Source organism: Leuresthes tenuis, unplaced genomic scaffold (assembly GCF_036924035.1).
Source record: "Leuresthes tenuis unplaced genomic scaffold, fLeuTen1.0.hap1 SCAF_5, whole genome shotgun sequence".
Taxonomy (NCBI): Eukaryota; Metazoa; Chordata; class Actinopteri; order Atheriniformes; family Atherinopsidae; genus Leuresthes; species Leuresthes tenuis.
The window spans coordinates 26,110,317-26,129,603 of record NW_027325359.1 but is presented as its reverse complement, the minus strand read 5'-3'; the positions used below and the strand labels follow the sequence as shown (position 1 = coordinate 26,129,603).

General features: G+C 43.9%; 1 protein-coding gene across 1 annotated transcript in view; it reads right to left on the bottom strand.

Annotated features, from left to right (window-relative positions):
- Positions 1–19,287, bottom strand: part of itga11b (integrin, alpha 11b) — a 122,342-nt gene that overhangs the window by 75,420 nt on the left and 27,635 nt on the right. Inside the window, exons 6-9 of the mRNA XM_072385332.1 lie at positions 14,071–14,219; positions 3,321–3,465; positions 2,926–3,091; positions 568–638 (exon numbers count right to left, since the gene is read on the bottom strand). Coding sequence (XP_072241433.1) covers positions 568–638; positions 2,926–3,091; positions 3,321–3,465; positions 14,071–14,219 — 531 coding nt within the window. The remainder of the gene's footprint in view (positions 1–567; positions 639–2,925; positions 3,092–3,320; positions 3,466–14,070; positions 14,220–19,287) is intronic.

Here is a 19,287-nt window from a genome sequence, read left to right as displayed (position 1 = left end):
CATTAAAAAAAAAAAAATCACTAAACACCCCCATCATTTTGTGTTGAAATAACTGTAACAGTTCAGTAAGAGGCTTCTTCAGCTGCACACAAAACAATACAAGAGGTCATTACTGCCATTAGCAATAATGACTCATAATGACAGCTTACTGTGATTGTTATTAAAAGAAAAAAAAATGACTGCATTAATATATTTTCCTGTTGGGATAAATAAGGTATTTTTCATTTCATTATAATTTCCTTTTCATTTAATTACATTTTTCTCTGAATTTTCATTATTTTCATACATGTAAACACATGCACACTCACTCACTTATAAAATAGTTTATCCTTACCATTTACTCACAGTTTTAGTCATTGCAGTTAATTCAAGTTTAAGTTAATAAAGTGCATTTATTTATTCAGTTGTCTTGATTTTCATAAATTAATTCTGCCTTGATTGATCAAAATAATTTTTAAAAATTTGTCGTTAAGAATTTAATTATTAATTGTTTCACTTTTCACTAAAATGTTATATGAATAAATCAGCTAATTTAACTTAATTGAATTAGATGAAACAGCCACTTACTTTGACTAAATGAGAAGAGAAACCAGCCTGAGCCATTTGCAGACCGAACCCTTGACCGTGACTGTCAGTGCCTGCAAAACAAAACATAGCTTTAAGACCAGATTTGTTCCTTCAACCACTTATATCATCTTGTTACAATTTAATGCATGTCATCAATTAATATATTTGGTATTTTAACCATCTTTGAATCTGGTTGAAGCTTATTACTTTTTTGTTTTGCACTACATCTTTTAAAAAACTTTTTGTCAAAGAGGTTTTTGTCAAAATTGTCAAAGCATAATAATATGTTGAAACTGTCCTTTGCTACAAAGAAATAGATCAGGGGGCACGCCGGTGAAGAGCACTTTTCACCAGAAATATATCTTGAGTCTGAAGCACTAGTCAACAAAAAACTTAACAAATGGAGAAATGCTTCTCCAAGAAATTATTTTGTTGTATTGATGATGCAGAGTGGACCAACCTCAATATGACCTCAAATTTAAATATCAGTTCTAACAGTTAATCAGAAAAAAAAAACAATACAAAGAGTATGACAGATACTTGTTGGAATAACCTACCTAACTAGCACTGCATAATTCAACTGTATTTTAGATTGTGTTCTTTGGCAGTTTTTCTTCTTAAATAACACTAGTTGTTTTTGTATGCCAATTAAAACACATCTACTGCCAAGGCAGCGTTTTGCTGTGATTGTATTATTGCTGCATTTTTCATCCAGGTATTTAGTTTTCACTTGCTAATGGAGATGTTTGAGTATAAGGTAGTTCATATATGTACTTGCTACCAGGCCACCTTAGGCTGTAGGTTGATAATTGATTTTGTTGTCATATCATCAGACCTGCGGCCATATGCCTTGGACACTTGGGTTAAGAGTGGCTAGAGATGTCAACTGATGTCAACTCACCGTACAGACCTGGTAAAGCAGAAAGGGTAAACTAAGAGCATCTAGTGGAGGGGCCTGTCTGGGAGATCAATACACATCTTCGGAGTTTTTCACATGTTCTCAGGGAGTTTGGAGACATAGAATATGACTGGGCTATAATCCGAGCCTCCACTGTGGATTCAGCTTCCAAGAGCCTTCGTTACTGCCCGTTGTGGCAGCAATTAGAGAGCTCCCTGGTGGACATTGGGGGTCACCTGGAGCAGCTGACAGGTACTGAAAGGCCAAGAGGGCTGCGGCGTTGGTGGTTGCAGCCATCTCAGGCTGTGTTCGGACTTGGTGGGGATCTGCTGACCCAAACTAGGGGTATTACAAAGCAGTGGAAGGATCACTTTGAGGATCTCCCTAACCTTGTCACCATGTGATCCACTGAGGAGGCAGAGTCTGAAGACTCAGGAAGACACATCGAACAACTTGGCAGAAGTAAAATAAATTTGTCCCAAGATGCTGAAGACTGGATGTTGTGGGGCTGTCTTGGCTGACATATCTTTTCCATGTTGCGTGGAGGTCCCCAAGGGGACCAGAGGATGTGCTCCAACTTCCAGATCTCACTACTCAGCCTGCCCAAGAAACTTTACTCCAGGATTTTCAAAAGGAGGCTCGAACCATTGGTCTAACCTCAGATTAGCCTGTACAAACGTTGAGCTTAATGGAAGATGTATTTCCTAATAGAAAATGTATTTATTGACACAAGTTAATGTCTGCTCAGAGGGTTATACATACTGAAGTAATCTCAGCTGTTATGCCCCGGCTTGGCGAATTTAGGGCACGACATTAAAAAGCGGACACCTTCCTCACTCCCAAGCCACAGAGTAAACCCGAGATGCCGGTTTGTACGCTTTCAACAGACAAAGGTTTATTTACAAATAATAAAAATAAAATGACAAATTTTCATTCTTTTTCCCTTCTTAAAAGTTAAACAGTTACTGCTGATTAAACAAATACTGCTTTGAATACCGCACTGCAAAGTAAAAGCATTGAGTATACACAGAAATTATACAATTATAAGGTTCCACAAAGTTGTTTTTAATTGTTTCAGCTTATTCCCTTTAAAATGTACCAAAAATCTTATCTTTTTTAAAAAAATATTCCTTTTTACATAGAAAACTTGCAAATGTGTATGAAAAGAAACCTTTAATGCAAAAAAAAAATCCAAGTTTTATATGAAGCGCGACGAAGGTATTGGTTGCACAGCCGGTTACTGTGTGAGTACTTTATAAAATTAAAAAGTAACGATTTAAAGTCATCTTTGTTTAAAAACTTTGGTTCATGCATTTGGCTGTTACACTACTCTGTGTTTTACATCATTTAGATTTTTTATATATGTATACTAAACACTTTTCAACTACAAAGTTGTTTTTACTAAGCTGTTTTCTCAGAATATACTGAAAAATATTTCAACATGCTCATTCTTAACCCACCTTCCAGAGAGAAAATTTGTTCTCCTAGAGCATCCACAATGTTCTTCAGTCCAGTTTCATCTGTCACTTCAAAGAAGTGCTTCTCATCAGGGTCACTGGCAATGAACTTGATTTCCTTGAGAAAGGCTTCGGGGTTGATTCCACGACGGTTGTAATAACCTAAAACCTGAAGATGGCATGAGAAATACTCTGGTATCCAAAGGTTTTCAACTTAAAAGGTTGGAGAAAAGCAACAGATCTTTGTTGAATGGATAAAAAAAAACTGAGATGGAAGCGGTTCAGTTTAATCTTAATAGACATGTATAAAGATGGATGGAGCACAGAAGGAATTAAAATGAGACCGCAAATCTTGTAAACTGGGTGAGATATTTCTGAATTGAAGTTAAAGAACTCACAGCAATGGCATACATGGTAATGTTGTCTTTCTTGCTGTCACTGACAGCCTCCATCAGCTGAGGACTGTCATGAGATTCGCCATCTGTGATCACAATCATCACCTTCTGAGCTCCTGGCCTGCCACCACGTTGGAATGCCTCTGATCTGCATGGTAAAAGTAGAAGATATTCATGAGAGTTCTTTAATATGTTTTTCTCAATTAAAGGTCTCTTCTTTGATATCAGGTTATAAAGATTAAGAAAAAGTTGTTTTTTTTTTAAATCTAAAACAAGTTATACATTCTTGTAGTATTGTTTCAATTAACAAAATGATAAAGAATGTATTTGTTTTTCTTTTGACAGTTGCACAGTGTGCTGTATGTGATTAAATATTTGGTTCAGAAGATCATATACAGAAGGACTTTTATGGCAATAGCTCTGCAAATTGAGATGCATCTAAAATGACAGTAATTGATAAATTTGTTTTCTTTTTTTTCTTTATTTATCAGATATCTTAAAACATGACCAACAGCATGGGTAATAATATTGACATTCAGAGTATATCATTTTTCTTGTGTTTCATGTGATCTGAATCATATGACCAACATCTAATCAGCTGTCTCGAGGAAAGGTAGGACTCATGAGGGAATTTCATATAGGTTCCTCCGCCACTTCAATCCTCAAACTAAAAAGCAACATTTCCACACAGCTAGTTTTCAAATTAAGTACTCTAATATATGTGTATACTTTGAAAAAGAAAATATCTTTAAATCCTGTAGTAATTAATGGAGAAGAGGTAAAAGGTGCTACAAGCTTATGAATGCTCCTAAGATTTTTGTCTCAAATTATCTCCATCTCCATTGATACATTTATAAATAACATATGTTTCATCAACATCTGGAAATAGAAAGAATGTCAGAAATATGAGTTAATACACAGACATTATGCTGCTTTTGTCTACTGTCTTCTACACTACTGTAATACACTATACCCAGTTCCCCACTCTGCTGTTACCACTGGAACAAAAAGTCACAAATACATCCCTCTGCTTGTTTGTCGGTATTGCCACTAAATACAGCTCTAACATATTGAGCTCAGGTCTGCCTGGCCATTGGGATGTGTTGATGGTACTTTGCCAAATGTTCTTAGATCACAGTTTGTGACAAAGAGAGATTAAACTCTTACATTAGAACCCTAATCTTATGCTCACTGAACTCAAGCATAAGCCTCTTCAAATCCCCCTCAAGACTCTGTGAAAACGTCTGACAATCTTATGATATACTTATCAAAGGAGTGCAATAACTTTTATATTTATGGTTTGTTCAGGACCTCCCAAATTGAAGTCATCCATCTATGGAGGAAACTGGATTTTAGTTCTTCATAATATTCACTCGGTGTCTCGCTATGAGATGCAGCCTCCTGCAGCCCTGATAGAAGCATTTATCTCAATCCGCCAATCTTGATTGGCCAGTGAAGGTGTTCATTCACACTGCATCCAGTAGTCCCACTTACTATATATAAAGTATGTGCAGATAACACTCCCTCAATTCAAAACCTCTTCTCACCTGAGAACTTATCTCATGTTGGAGCTTTTCACTAGTTTAACAGTTCACCAGACAGATCTTTGCTAGCTTCCGTCACCGGATGCTAGTATTGATGCTAGTGTTGTGCTCACAACACAGGTCCCACTTCGGGTCCCAGGTTGGGTCTGGTGTGAACCAATATTAATTCCAGCCCCTCCATGGCGGAATTCCTCTCGGCTCCCCCCCACGGACACTTAGTGGGTCGAGTGGGTCGAGCCAAGCTAGGACACCAGCTACTCCTCTCGACACCACGCTAGCACACCAGCTGGCCACGGCCCTTTTCTCCAGGTTGTTGGCGAAATGGCAACCACTAAAGATCCTCACACCAGAGGAGACTCTGGAGACTGTGGTTGCGGAAATAAAATGTCAGCGAAGGACACCCATCCGGTGTGCAGTACCTGTCTGGGGGTTAACCACGCCAGGTTAGCTCTCAAAATTCCCGGGTCTTGTGGACACTGCAAAGTGTTCACGGTCAAGAGCCACCCTCTCGGCCAGAGCTCTCAGTGCCCTCTCCATTGTCACTGCCTACCAGGCAGAGCTGTTTGGGGCATCCGCTGACGAGCAGGACGCGTGGGAGGAAATAGCGGTCATCACTGATTTGTCCCTTCGCACCCACCGCGTCTCAGTCCAGGCAACGTGCAAGGTGATGGCAATCCTCGTTGTACAGGAGCAAGCGAGATGGCTCAGCCTCGCTAACTTGACCGACAGGGAGTGGGATGACATACTGGATATGCCAATCGTCCCGGAGGGCATTTTCGACTCTGCATTGGCCACGATGCAGCAGAGATATGAGGTGAAGAAGAAGGAAAACAAAACCCTGAAACTTTGTCTCCCCCAAGAAAAATCCACGCCGTCACCTCCAGTGCAGCCAAAATTGTTTGCTCAAGCTGCTTCCCAGCCACCACGATTCAAAATCCCAAATCGGCCCGCTCCTCCCGCCGAGGAAGGAGCCCGGAGCCTGCTGCGGGTTAAGTTAATCCTGCTGCTGCCCCCGACAGCCTCGGCCTCAGTCCCCCAGGCGAGGAAGAAAAAGAGAGAGGCCTGACAGTGTTCCTCTCTCTGGGTGGAGCATCCTGCTGTTCCCCTTTATCCAGGCCCATCATTCATGTGCACACAGGGTTCACACACACATTGTCACAAAACAACCCTAAAAGATTTGTGTTTTGTTGTAAATACGGAAAAGAGCCAACTCTCTCTGACACAGAATATATTCTTTCTGGGATTATCCTTGCACTCCGTGCCATTCACAGCTCGCCTCATTGAGGAGAGAGTGAAAACTTTCAAAGCTTGCCTCGCACACTTCTGTTGACACAGGTCCGTCCAGTTCAGACGGTCTTCAGCTGCTGGGTCTGATGGCTTCAGCCATCCTTGTGACCCGTCTCGGCCGCCTTCACATGCAGGAATTTCAGTGCTGGGTTGCTGCAATCAGGCTGGATCCCATGCGTCATGGCGCACTGTGGATAACGGTCACAGCAGATTGCGTGACGGCTCTGCACGAGACGCTGGAGCCAGACTCCAACGTCTTCACATAAACTTTCTCAAACTCATGGCTGTATTTCTGTCGCTCAAACACTTCCTCCCAATCCTTCAGAGTGTGGTTCACACATTCTAAAATGCCAGGGCTCCTGGTGGGGAGTGTTTGAGCGGTGGTGTCTTGAACGGAGCCATATCCCCTTTCAGTGTTCTGTGCCAGTGATACTGTCATTTTTACAAGATCTGATTGATAAAGGAAAAGCCTTTCTACAGTAAAGGTTTATCTGGCAGCCATAGCAGCTAATCATGTAGGATTTGGGGACAAAATAGCGGACCAACACCCTTTGGTGTGTCGGTTTATGAGGGACAGACGCAGGCTTCTCCCTGTCTCCAGACCACTGATGCCTGATTTAGCGATAGTTCTGGAGGGGCTTAAAGGCCCCCCATTTGAGCCGTTGCTGGGGGCGAGTCTCAAACATCTGTCCCTTAAGACAGTGTTGTTACTGGCTCTCACCCTGCGTGCGCTCAGTTCGTCCTGGGGAATACATATATGGTTCTGATGCCCAACCCGGTCTTTGTACCTACGGTGGTGGGTTCATGTTCCCTGATGGAGCTCGCAGCGTTCACCGCTTCACCCAGTGAGCAGCGAGCGCATATGCTGTGTCCGGTTCGAGCTGTGTGCTCCTATATATAGACAGGACACAGAGCATCAGGAAGAGCGATCAGCTCTTTGTCTCCTGGGCTGAATCTCGAAAGGGACAGCTGGTCACAAAGCAGCGCCTTGCTCACTGGGTGGTGGAGGCTACAGACTTGGTGTATACTAACAGGGGCCTGCAGCCGCCGGCGGGTTTGCTTGCGGACTCTACCTGCGGGATGGCCGCATCCTGGGCTTTATTTAAGGGAGTGTCGTTCAGGAAATTTGTTCAGCAGTGAGTTGGTCCTTGCCTCTGACTTTTGTTCGGTTCTACATGCTTGTCTCATGGCCGTGCATGGCTAGCGTGGTCCTGGAGTCATAACTGAAACCCATGGACCCTCCCCACTGGCCGGTACTCGTTCGATAAGCTGTCTGGCAATACCGGAGCTACCATATCCCTTAGCGAGACACAGAGTGACTATTATGAAGAAGAACCTTTCGTTAACTAGCATAACCTCAGTTCTTAGAGTAATATGAGCGAGGTGTTTCGCTATACGACCCTTCTTGCTGAAGAGGTTTGCTTGTTGAATTGAAGTGTGTTATCTACACACACCATATATAGTAAGTGGGACTACTGGGTGCAGTGCAGATGAACACCTTCACTGGCCAATAAAGATTGGTGGACTGAGATAAATGCTTCTATCGGGGCTGCAGGAGGCTGCATTCCATAGCGAGACACCTTGCTCATATTACCCTAAGAACTGAGGTTATGTTAGATAACTAAAGGTTTTTTTGCTTCCTTTCCATATAGCCACTCCCCCTTACGCCACTCAGTAAAACCTCCTGAAGACTGCAATCTCACTCTCTTCCTGCCTAACCTCTGACAACAGAGGTCCCCCACTCTCTGTTCCTGGACAACAAAGGCCTGCTAACATCTACAAAATTTGCTGTCACATCCTAAAGGATTAGGGCAGCCAGCCTGTGGCCCAATCCTTCCGTTTATCTCTTGCAGCACATGAAGCCTGCAAAACCCCCCTTCTCAGTTGACAAATCCAAAACGAGTGTACAGCTGAGAATGCACTGAGAGATGAGACAGCGCTAACTCCAACAGGACAAGAAGAACCAACGAGAATCCTTTTTGCGGCTGTATCTGAGGAGAAAGAGGAAGGTCGGTGGTTCAACTCCGGCTTCCCAGCGTCACTTGTCAAAGCGTCCTTTGGCAAGACACTGAACCCAACGTTGCCTACCATTGTATCCATCGGTGTATGAATTTGTGTGAACGGAATAGGAATCCCGTAGTTGGGTATAGACTAAGACGATGAGTATGAGTATGAGTGTGTGAGTGAATGGGTGAATGTGGCATGTAGACATTTCAACATCCTGCCCCACATGGTCTTTTTGTTGTGGTGTGTCATTTTTGCCGTTCACTTACACATGCTGGAATATGTACTTGCACAGTCAAAGAGACTAGAGATCTCCAGGTAACACATTGGATACACATACTTACTGTTGTAGCTTTTCTGGCTAACACATGACTTACTGAGCATATGGCCACAGCTGCCATCTTGTTCCTTCACCATCACATGATCATGGCTGCCATTTTGACTCAGTGTGTCCTCTCTTCTCCAATACACAAGTACAAACACACAGACACACACAAAGTAATGGTCTTCCGCCCATTGCTTGTTTATTAGCTTAGTAGACAATAGTGTTTGTTAATGAAAGTACCATTAATTGAATAATTGTGCTAACTTCAACAGATTCTATTGTACTAACAGTATTCTTTGAATTTGAAGTTGGGTCTGCATGAAGAGGCAAGAAATATAATTAATTCAAAAAGTATACGGACCCCCCCTAGAGCCATTGATACTGTATTTTTTTTTTTTGTTTTTCCATAATGTTATCAGCATCTGGGATAGGCTCCAGCCCCCCTGAAACCCTGAATTGGATTAAGTGGGTATAGAAAATGGATGGATGGGTGTATAATTCTGTTATCAGAACAGTTGCTGTACTTTGTCTGCAGTGAAACACACTGTGGTGATGGTTGTACTCCTGCTCAGACTAGAAGTCAGTCATAACTTTTGATAGCTGGAATATAAAAGAGAAAGAAATTATATCCTTGTATCTGCTCTCTAAAGCCCACTTCACTCTGTGACACACCCTTGTCTGTGGGGTTGTGGAATTGCCAATCAACGGTAAACAAAGCAGATTTCATTATGGCTTATGCCAACCACCTGTCTCTTGACATCCTGGCTCTCACTGAAACCTAGATTAAGCCTGAAAGCACAGCTACCCTGGCTGCGCTTTCAACCAACCACTCATTCTCCCATACCTCTCTTACATCTGGGAGAGGTGGTGGAACAGGCATGTTCATTTCCAACAAATGGAAATACAACCAACTGCTACCTGATGCTAAATACAATACCTTTGAATACCATGCCATATTGGCAACTGCACTGGTCAAAATCTATATGATTGTCATATATCGCCCACCAGGACAACTCAGTGACTTTCAAAATGAACTAGGCACCTTGCTCTCTTCTATCCCGGAGCATGACTGTCCCATAATGGTCCTTGGTGACATAAACATCCACCTTGACAGTCCTAACTCTTCAGATTTTCTGACACTAATGCACTTGTTTGAGCTACAACTGCTCAGCAGTCCTCTGACCAAAAAAGTTGGCAATCTGCTAGATATAATTTTCTCTAGAAACTATGCCACAGAGGCCCTGTCTGTCACACCTCTGCATTTTTCTGACCACTATTTCATTCAGTTCAGAGTGAGTCTCACAAGAAGACCATCTGCCTCTACCCCTATGGTTTCCTTCCGCCACAATCTCCACAACCTGTCGCCCACCCGCTTCTCCTCCGCTGTTGCCTCCGCTCTTCCAACCTCCAGCACATTCTCCTCCCTTCAGGTTAATGATGCCATGGAGTCCCTTTGCTCTACACTGAGCTTATCTCTGGATAGTCTGTGTCCTCTATCCACCAAACCCGCTCGATCCTCCCAGTCTCACCCCTGGCTTAATGATACTCTCCGAGCGTTGCGCACCAATCTCAGAGCTGCCGAAAGGAAATGGCACAAGTCAAAAGATCCTGCAGATCTAGCTAAACTGCAGACGCTACTGTCATCATTTGCATCCAGTGTTACTGATGCAAAAAAGTCTTTCTACATTAACAAGATTCATAGTACTGACACCTGGAAACTTTTTTCCACCTTCCAAACTCTACTTAATCCTCCGCCTCCACCACCTGCTACCAATCTAACAGCACACACCTTTGCCTCATTTTTTACTGACAAAGTGGAAGCAATAAGCAAACAGTTCACCGAACCTTGTGCCACAAAATCTGCATGCAGAAGTCCTACTGCATCATTTTCCTAATTTACCCTTCTTGCTCAGAGCAGTGTGTCTAAACTTCTCACATGTAGCTGTCCTACTACATACCCGCTGGATCCCGTTCCTACTAATCTTCTCCAATCCATTGCTCCTACTGTAACTGCAGCAGTCACGCATGTGATTAATGCTTCACTGATATCGGGCACCTTTCCTACCACACTCATGTAAGCTCAGGTTACACCGCTGCTCAAGAAACCTTCCCTCCCTCCAACTCATGTGGAGAATTATCGGCTGGTCTCTCTCCTCCTGTTTCTGTCTAAAACCATTGAAAGGGCAGTCTTTAAGCAAGTCACTGATTACCTCTCACATAACAACGTCCTTTACCCAAACCAATCTGGGTTTAAAAGTGGACACTCCACCGAAACGGCTCTGTTGGCTGTTACAGAAACCTAAAAAGAAGCCAGAGCGACAGCTAAGTCCTCTGTACTTATCCTGCTTGACTTATCGGCTGCATTTGACACTGTCAACCACAGTATCCTTTTGTCCATACTCTCTAGCATGGGCATCACAGGGAGAGCACACTCCTGGTTTGAATCATACTTCAATGGTCGGTCATTCAAAGTATCCTGGCTTGGTCACACATCTGCAGCGCACCACCTCGCCACAGGGGTCCCCCAAGGTTCAATACTGGGACCTCTTCTCTTTGTCATATACACCAACTCTCTGGGACAGATCATCTGATCACATGGCTTCTCATACCAATGTTATGCTGATGATACCCAGCTCTATCTGTCATTCCGACCTGACGACCACACGGTCTCAGCATGAATCTCAGACTGTCTCTCTGACATATCAACATGGATGAAAGCCCATCACCTCCAACTTAACCTCCCAAAAACTGAACTGCTTGTCTTCCCAGCCAAACCAACCATACACCACAGCATCTGCATCCAAACTGAATTCCCATCTCTTGCTCCATCAAAGGTTGCTAGAAACTTGGGTGCCATGATTAATGACCAACTAACCTTCAAAGATCACGTTACCTCGGTTGCTCATTCATGCTGTTTTGCATTACTGAACATAAGAAAGATCAGACCATACCTAACCCAACATGCCACCCAGCTCCCGGTGCAGGCCATGGTCATCTCCCGCCTTGACTACTGCAATGCTCTCCTAACTGGTCTCCCAGCCTGTACTATGAAACCTCTGCAGATGGTCCAGAACGCAGCGGCACGTCTGGTCTTCGCTCAGCCTAAAAGAACACACGTCACCCCTCTGTTCATTGAACTCCTCTGGCTATCCTTAGCCGCAAAGGCTTATGTCACAACTCAGTCCCTCCGTTCGTCCCAGGATTGTCGTCTAGCAGTGCCTACACCACGCCTAAGACAATCCAAACTCTTTTCATGTGTCGTCCCACGATGGTGGAATGACCTACCGAGCGAACAGGGGCGTCCCTGTCTATCTTCAAGAAACTCTTGAAAACCCAGCTCTTCACAGAGCATCTCCTATCCTAGCACTTACCTTGTACTTCCCTACCCCCTTTATATCTGCACTTTATCTTTCTGCACTTCCCTCTATACCTGCACCCTATCTCTACTCTGTCACCTCTGACAGAGTTGGACTAGTGGGTTCCTTCTATGTAGTTTATTGTTAGCTTTTTATAGAGCTTGTTATATCTTCATTATCTTCGGATAAAAGCGTCTGCTAAATGCATAAACATAAACACATAAACATATCCATGACAAGCTCAGACTTGAAAATCGTCTACAAATATTTGAGGAGGAACCCATGCACACAGACAAGGATTTCAAAATGAACAATATACAACTTATGTATAATTTTTTGCCCTAAAACTTAACTAGTACCAGGCTAGCCCTGGTGGATTTACAGTAACTTAGTCATTTATCAACATCAACAGAGATTTATAAATGGGAGGTAAAATGTTGTTAAAATACATTTTTTTAATTCATGATTATAAACCCAAGAATAGACAACGTTAGCAACACAACCAAACAAAGCAAACATGACACAACACAGAACAACTTTGCTAATTTGGTATCAATCTTGCATGCTGTTTCTATTTTGAGCTTTCTCCAGTGTGTAAAAGCCTGTCCAATGTTTACTCTTGTCCAGTCTCTGGTTCATACACATTCTCTCTTTCTATCCTGCCTTCTTCAGATAGCATTTTCTTTGGTTGCTTTGCTGTATCCAACATGGTGTTTTCCAACTTGGCATCTGGTATCATGTTTGGAGTATGTGACAGTGCCATAAAGCAAAACACAATTCTCGCAAAATAGGTGTGACAAGATAGATGTATTTTAAACTTCAGGTGCTCCTGGGCAGGTTCTTGCTCTGTAATGTTCTTAATCAGTGTACCATCAATCGGATCACTAGCAGATCCTTTTATGGTCAGAAGTTTTGCTTGTGTTGCTTTAATCATTCAGAAAGTGTAAGTCAAAACCTAAAGAAATACTGCTTCCTGTTCTCAGTGGGTGGGGCTATGTAACTGGCAGGATATAAGTATCTAGATCTGTTCAGGTCAAGGTAATCTAGATTAGTTCAGGTCCAGGTCCAGATCTGTCCCCTCTGTAGAAACACCACCTTAACGGGGTGGAGGGATTTGAGTATCCCCATGATCCTGAGAGCTGTGTTGTTGGGAGTGTTATCTCCTGGTAAATTGGTCTCAAGGGAGGGTCAGAGTAAGAACGATTCTCAACCTTATAGATAAGGTGAGGAGCCCATCCGAAGGACACTCTGTTGCTCCTCTGCATCAAAAGTAACCGGCTGAGGTGTTTCGGACATCTAATCAGGATGGCTCTTGATAGCCTCTCTTTGGAGATTTACAGCATGTCTACTCAGGAGGAGAACCAGGGGTTGACAGAACAGGTTTATATATCAGGTGAGGATGCCCCTGGATTCCCTCCCCTTGGAAATTTTTGACACGTTCAATTCCCAGAAAATGCTGGAGGGATTATATATCCCTTCTGGCCTGTGAATATTTTGGGATCCCTCCAGGAGGAGCTAGAGAGTGTCGCTGGGGAGAGGGATGTCTGCGATTTTTCCCCTCTCTCTCCTCCACAACCCAACCTCAGATAAATGGAAAATAATGGATGGATCTATTCAGGGCACACTACTGATTAAACCCTCTTGTTTTGTACCGTTTGGATGATATTTCAATGACTTACAACTAGTTTTCATGAGGTGATATCGAAATTTGCTCATTGAGACGAGTCGTAACAGTTTCATTTGAAAATATCCAACTTTTAGAGGCAGCCATAGTCACAGCCACTAACTTTTACTTTAACTTTTAATCACATACCGCTATAGACTATGCTAACCAGTTTTCATTAAAATCTACTGTCACCAAATTGCAAAAATGGGATATCTGAACCAAAATGGCCAACTTCCTGTTGGGTTTAGGGCTTAGCTTAAGGAGGATTTCTTTTGGGTTTGGCATGATCTTTGTGTATTGGCATGATCTCTGTGTACTGCCGACAGTGCGACAGTCTAACAAGAAGAATAAGCACTTGCATTTCAAGAGGCCTTAGCACTGCCTTTGGTGCTCAGGCGTATCAAGAATAAATGCTGGAGATACAATCAACTTTTGCACTACCTTTGGTGCTTGAGCTTATTGAATGCTTGTATTGCAATAGGCCGACAGATACAACAGACCTTTGCATTGCCTTCGGTGCTAGTACCTAATATTGCAACCATACTCTGTTTATGATGAATTTGAGTCATACCGTGTCACACTGATACCCAGTGCTGTTCTCGTCTCCTCTCCACCCCGTTGGTCGATGCTCCTGGCAGCCTCGACCACATCCTCCACTGTCTGGTATTCACCCAAATTGAACTCATGAACCACTGTAGAACTGTACTGAACAACCCCCACCTGCAAGCAAAACACAATTTAAATTAATATAAAATGACATTGAAGTATGGCCCTCATATGTATCAGAAGGTAATGACATCTCAAAAGATTTTCTTCTCTCTCAGACTTGTCCTAAGATTTGGCACATAAATTTCAATCACATTGTTGTAATTAATGGTGAATTCATTTTGAGAAAAAAACAAACAAAACAATGCCATGTTGTATGCTGGGGTAAGAGCGTCATCTTGTGAGGAATGATCACCTATTACCTCTAGTTAAGACTAATGTTGCCTGGTTAGATTTGATCTTCTCTAATCAGTAATTCAACTGCACTGGGAAATCTGAGCCCTCATGAAATTGCTAAGTAAACTAATTATAATGTTGTAATTCCAAATACATTGTGCAACATGTTCATTTCATGGATTATATAGTGAATTTTATGAGTCACTTTACTGACGATAAAGTTATATTTCAATATTTAAACGTAAAAATCCATCCATCCATCCATCCATCATCTGCCGCTTATCCGGGGGTCGGGTCGCGGGTGCAGCAGCTTGAGCAGAGAAACCCAGACGTCTCTGTCCCCGGCCACTTCCTCCAGCTCTTCCGGGGGGACCCCGAGGCGTTCCCAGGCCAGCCGAGAGACATAGTCTCTCCAACTTGTCCTGGGTCTCCCCCGGGGTCTCCTCCCAGGGGGACGTGCCCGGAACACCTCCCCAGGGAGGCGCCCAGGGGGCATCCTAACCAGATGCCCGAGCCACCTCATCTGACTCCTCTCAATACGGAGGAGCAGCGGTTCTACTCCGAGCCCCTCCTGGATGACTGAGCTTCTCACCCTATCTCTAAGGGAGAGCCCAGACACCCTGCGGAGGAAACCCATTTCGGCCGCTTGTATTCGCGATCTTGTTCTTTCGGTCACTACCCACAACTCGTGACCATAGGTGAGGATGGGAACGTAGATTGACCAGTAAGTAGAGAGCTTCGCCTTCTGGCTCAGCTCCCTCTTCACAACGACGGGTCGGTGCAGAGCCCGCAACACTGCAGACGCCGCACCGATCCGCCCGTCAATCTCCCGCTCCATTCGTCCCTCACTCGTGAACAAGACCCCGAGATACTTGAACTCCTCCACTTGGGGAAGGATCTCATTCCCGACCCGGAGAGAGCATTCCACCCTTTTCCGGCTGAGAACCATAGTCTCGGATTTGGAGGTGCTGATTCTCATCCCAGCCGCTTCACACTCGGCTGCGAATCGCTCCAGTGAGAGCTGAAGGTCACGGCCTGACGACGCTAACAGAACCACATCATCTGCAAAAAGCAGAGACCCGATTCTGAGGTCGCCAAATCGGACACCCTCAACGCCCTGGCTCCGCCTAGAAATTCTGTCCATAAAAGTTAGGAACAGAATCGGTGACAAAGGGCAGCCCTGACGGAGTCCAACTCTCACCGGAAACGTATCCGACTTACTGCCGGCAATGCGGACCAAACTCTGGCACCGGTCATACACAGACCGAACGGCCCCTATCAAGGGGTCCGGCACTCCATATTCCCGGAGCACCCCCCACAGGACTCCACGAGGGACACGGTCGAACGCTTTCTCCAAGTCCACAAAACACATGTAGACTGGTTCGGCGAACTCCCATGCACCCTCCAGGATCCTGCCGAGGGTATAGAGCTGGTCCACTGTTCCACGGCCAGGACGAAAGCCACACTGCATCTCCTGAATCCGAGGCTCGATTTTCCGACGGATCCTCCTCTCCAATACCCCCAAATAGACCTTACCAGGGAGGCTGAGGAGTGTGATACCCCTATAGTTGGAACACACCCTCCGGTCCCCCTTTTTAAAGAGGGGGACCACCACCCCAATCTGCCAGTCCAGAGGCACTGTCCCCAATGTCCACGCGATGCTGCAGAGGCGTGTCAGCCAAGACAGCCCTACAACATCCAGCCTTGAGAAACTCAGGACGGACCTCATCCACCCCCGGGGCCTTGCCACCGAGGAGCTTTTTGACCACCTCGGCAACCTCAGCCCCAGAAATGGGAGGCCCCGTCTCCGAGCTCTCCGACTCTGCCTCTTCCGAGCACGTGTTGGTAGGATTGAGGAGTTCCTCGAAGTACTCCACTCACCGACTCACAACATCCCTAGTTGAGGTCAGCAAAGCCCTGTCCCCACTGTAAACAGTGTTGACTGTGAGCCGCTTCCCCCCCCTGAGACGCCGGATGGTGGACCAGAATCTCTTCGAGGCCATCCGGAAATCGTTCTCCATGGTCTCACCGAACTCCTCCCAGGCCCGAGTTTTTGCCTCAGCAACCGCCGAAGCCGCGGCCCGTCTGGCCTGTCGGTACCTATCAGCTGCTTCCAGGGTCCCACTGGCCAAAAAGGCCCGATAGGACTCCTTCTTCAGCTTGACGGCTTCCCTCACCACTGGTGTCCACCAGCAGGTTCGAGGGTTGCCGCCACGACAGGCACCGACCACCTTACGGCCACAACTCCGATCAGCTGCCTCTGCAATGGAGTCACGGAACATGGCCCATTCGGACTCAATGTCCCCCACCTCCCCCGGGATATGGTTGAAGCTCTGCCGGAGGTGGGAGTTAAAGCTCCTTCTGATGGGGGATTCTGACAAACGCTCCCAGCAGACCCTCACAATACGTTTGGGCCTGCCAGGTCTGATCGGCATCCTCCCCCACCAGCGGAGCCAACTCACCACCAGGTGGTGATCAGTTGACAGCTCCACCCCTCTCTTCACCCGAGTGTCCAGGACATACGGCCGCAAGTCCGATGATACAACCACAAAGTCGATCATCGAACTGCGGCAAACGTAAAAATGTTTAACATTTTGTTATGAAGATTGAAAATGAACAAAGATATGATTTTGGGGGATAGTAATACAGTTTGTGCATAGAAACTCTTGTAAAATTAAGAGTGTCTAAATACTATTTAATGTCAGGGACCTCGAGGACTTAGGACACATATGCAGGGTCTTTGGATTCCAAAAGGGTTTTATTTTATCAACAAACACACAGGGCAATCTCCCGGCAGCGCAAAAGAAATGACTATAAAAAAACGTAAGCGCTCTCCTCGGTAACTATGGCAGAGGAGGAGCGCAGCTATGGAAGTTACAAAACAAAACTCTCCACGCTGGGAGGAAAACAGAAAAGCTATGAATAGTTAACAAAACAAAGACGGGCTCTCCTAACGAGGCGGAGTAAAACAAAAGACGCACTCTTCCAAAACAGAGGCTCTATGAAAATTTAACTTTAACTTAAAGCTCTCCTTTAACGGAGGCGACTTTGACAGATTATAACAAAAATCTGTCCTTGAAAATGGAGGAACAAACAAGGCTATGAAACTTACCTTACACAATAAATAAACTATGGCTATGGACAATTTACGAATAAGACAGCACTGCAGGAAAAACGCTCACTGCAGGCTCGTGGTTTCTATGGTACATGGACGACAACATACTGGCACAAGACAAGGGAAACGCAGACTATTTGAACACATGAGGGACCAAGGGGAACAGGTGGAAACACTTGGGAATCAGGGAAGACAATGAGACGCTTGACACGGGAGGAAGGGCAAGTTACCTGAAACGAGAGGACAAGATCAGTGACTTTTCAAAATAAAACAGGAAATGTCGAGACACGACATGGAACAGAACATAGACCGTGACATTTAAAAAAAAGCACAATACAATATGGCGTCATAATATACCAACTCATTGAATTCTATATTAGAACTTTGTTGCACCTCCTTTGGTTTTAATGAGAACTTGAATTAATTTAGATTGTTTAAAAGATTGTTTAAAAGGGATGACAAAAGATTTCAATCAGATGTTATTAAGTTGAAATAATTTTTTCCAAGGACAAACTTGCCAACTGTAGCAAAATTGAAGAGATCAGCTGTAGATGCAGTCAAGGTCAGTTCTGGAATACCTGCAGCCACAACAGAAAATAATACTTCTCAAACTCCCACAGGAAACAACCCCTGTATTTGTGTTAACAAGAAGGTGCCTCATAGGACTGCCCTCTGAGCATAATTTTAATCTGCATGCTCCATTATTGTTGACAAGAATTAAAGCGCTGAAAACACCCATACACCCTTGATAGAATCCCTGGGGGAACACGATTGTAAGACTTTTCTAAGTCCACAAAACACATGTAGACTGGATGGTCAAACTCCCATGACCCTGTCAGTAACTCTGCGAGGGTAAAGATGTGGTCCACTGTTCCACAACCTGAATGAAAACCACATTGCTCCTCCTGAATCTGAGGTTTGACAGTTGGTTGTATCCCCCTCTCCAAAACCCTGGAGTAAACTTTGCCAGAGAGGCTGAATAGTGTGATCCCCCTTTAGTTAGAAAGGAGAGTGCAAGTCTTCGGCTCTATTTCTGAGTCCATCCTGTCTGGTTGTGATAATTTTTTGTTTTGTTAAATTAAACATACAATAGCCTTTCATAAAACTTGTGCAGGCATATTGTAAACTTTATCAAAAAAACTTTCATATTTTTACCATAATCTGTGAGAGTACAATGGATGTAATTGCGTGTTAATTTCAGTTTATCAGACTCATATGATAAATCTTAAACTAAATTGAAAAAAGATATTTAATTTACAAATAGTTTATTCAAATTCATGCTTCTGTGTAGAATGTTAAACTGTGTGATGTTTTGTTATACGAAACTACATTATATATCAATAGCAATGACCATGGATCCGCTAAATATATTGATTTGACATGAGAGAAGCAGATGTATTGCATAGCTGCCTTAGTTAGCCTAGCTAAAAAACAATGTGAGATAAAGAAAAGATTTAGTCATACAAAAAATGTCATAATAGTTATGTGTTATGACAGTAACTATAAAAACAAATTTAGTTGTATAAATAACAATGTAATATCAGGCAGCATTAGTAGAATTACATTGATGTATTTGCCCCATTTTAAGGTGTCATCAGGCATAGTTCAGGGATCGTGCTCTCAAATTAATCACTTTGGTGTGGGTGGGACTACAAACCACTAAACACTACTGCGCAGGCTCTGGTTCCAAAATTAATTTTGGTGACACCTGTTCTGTTGATATTATGGTTC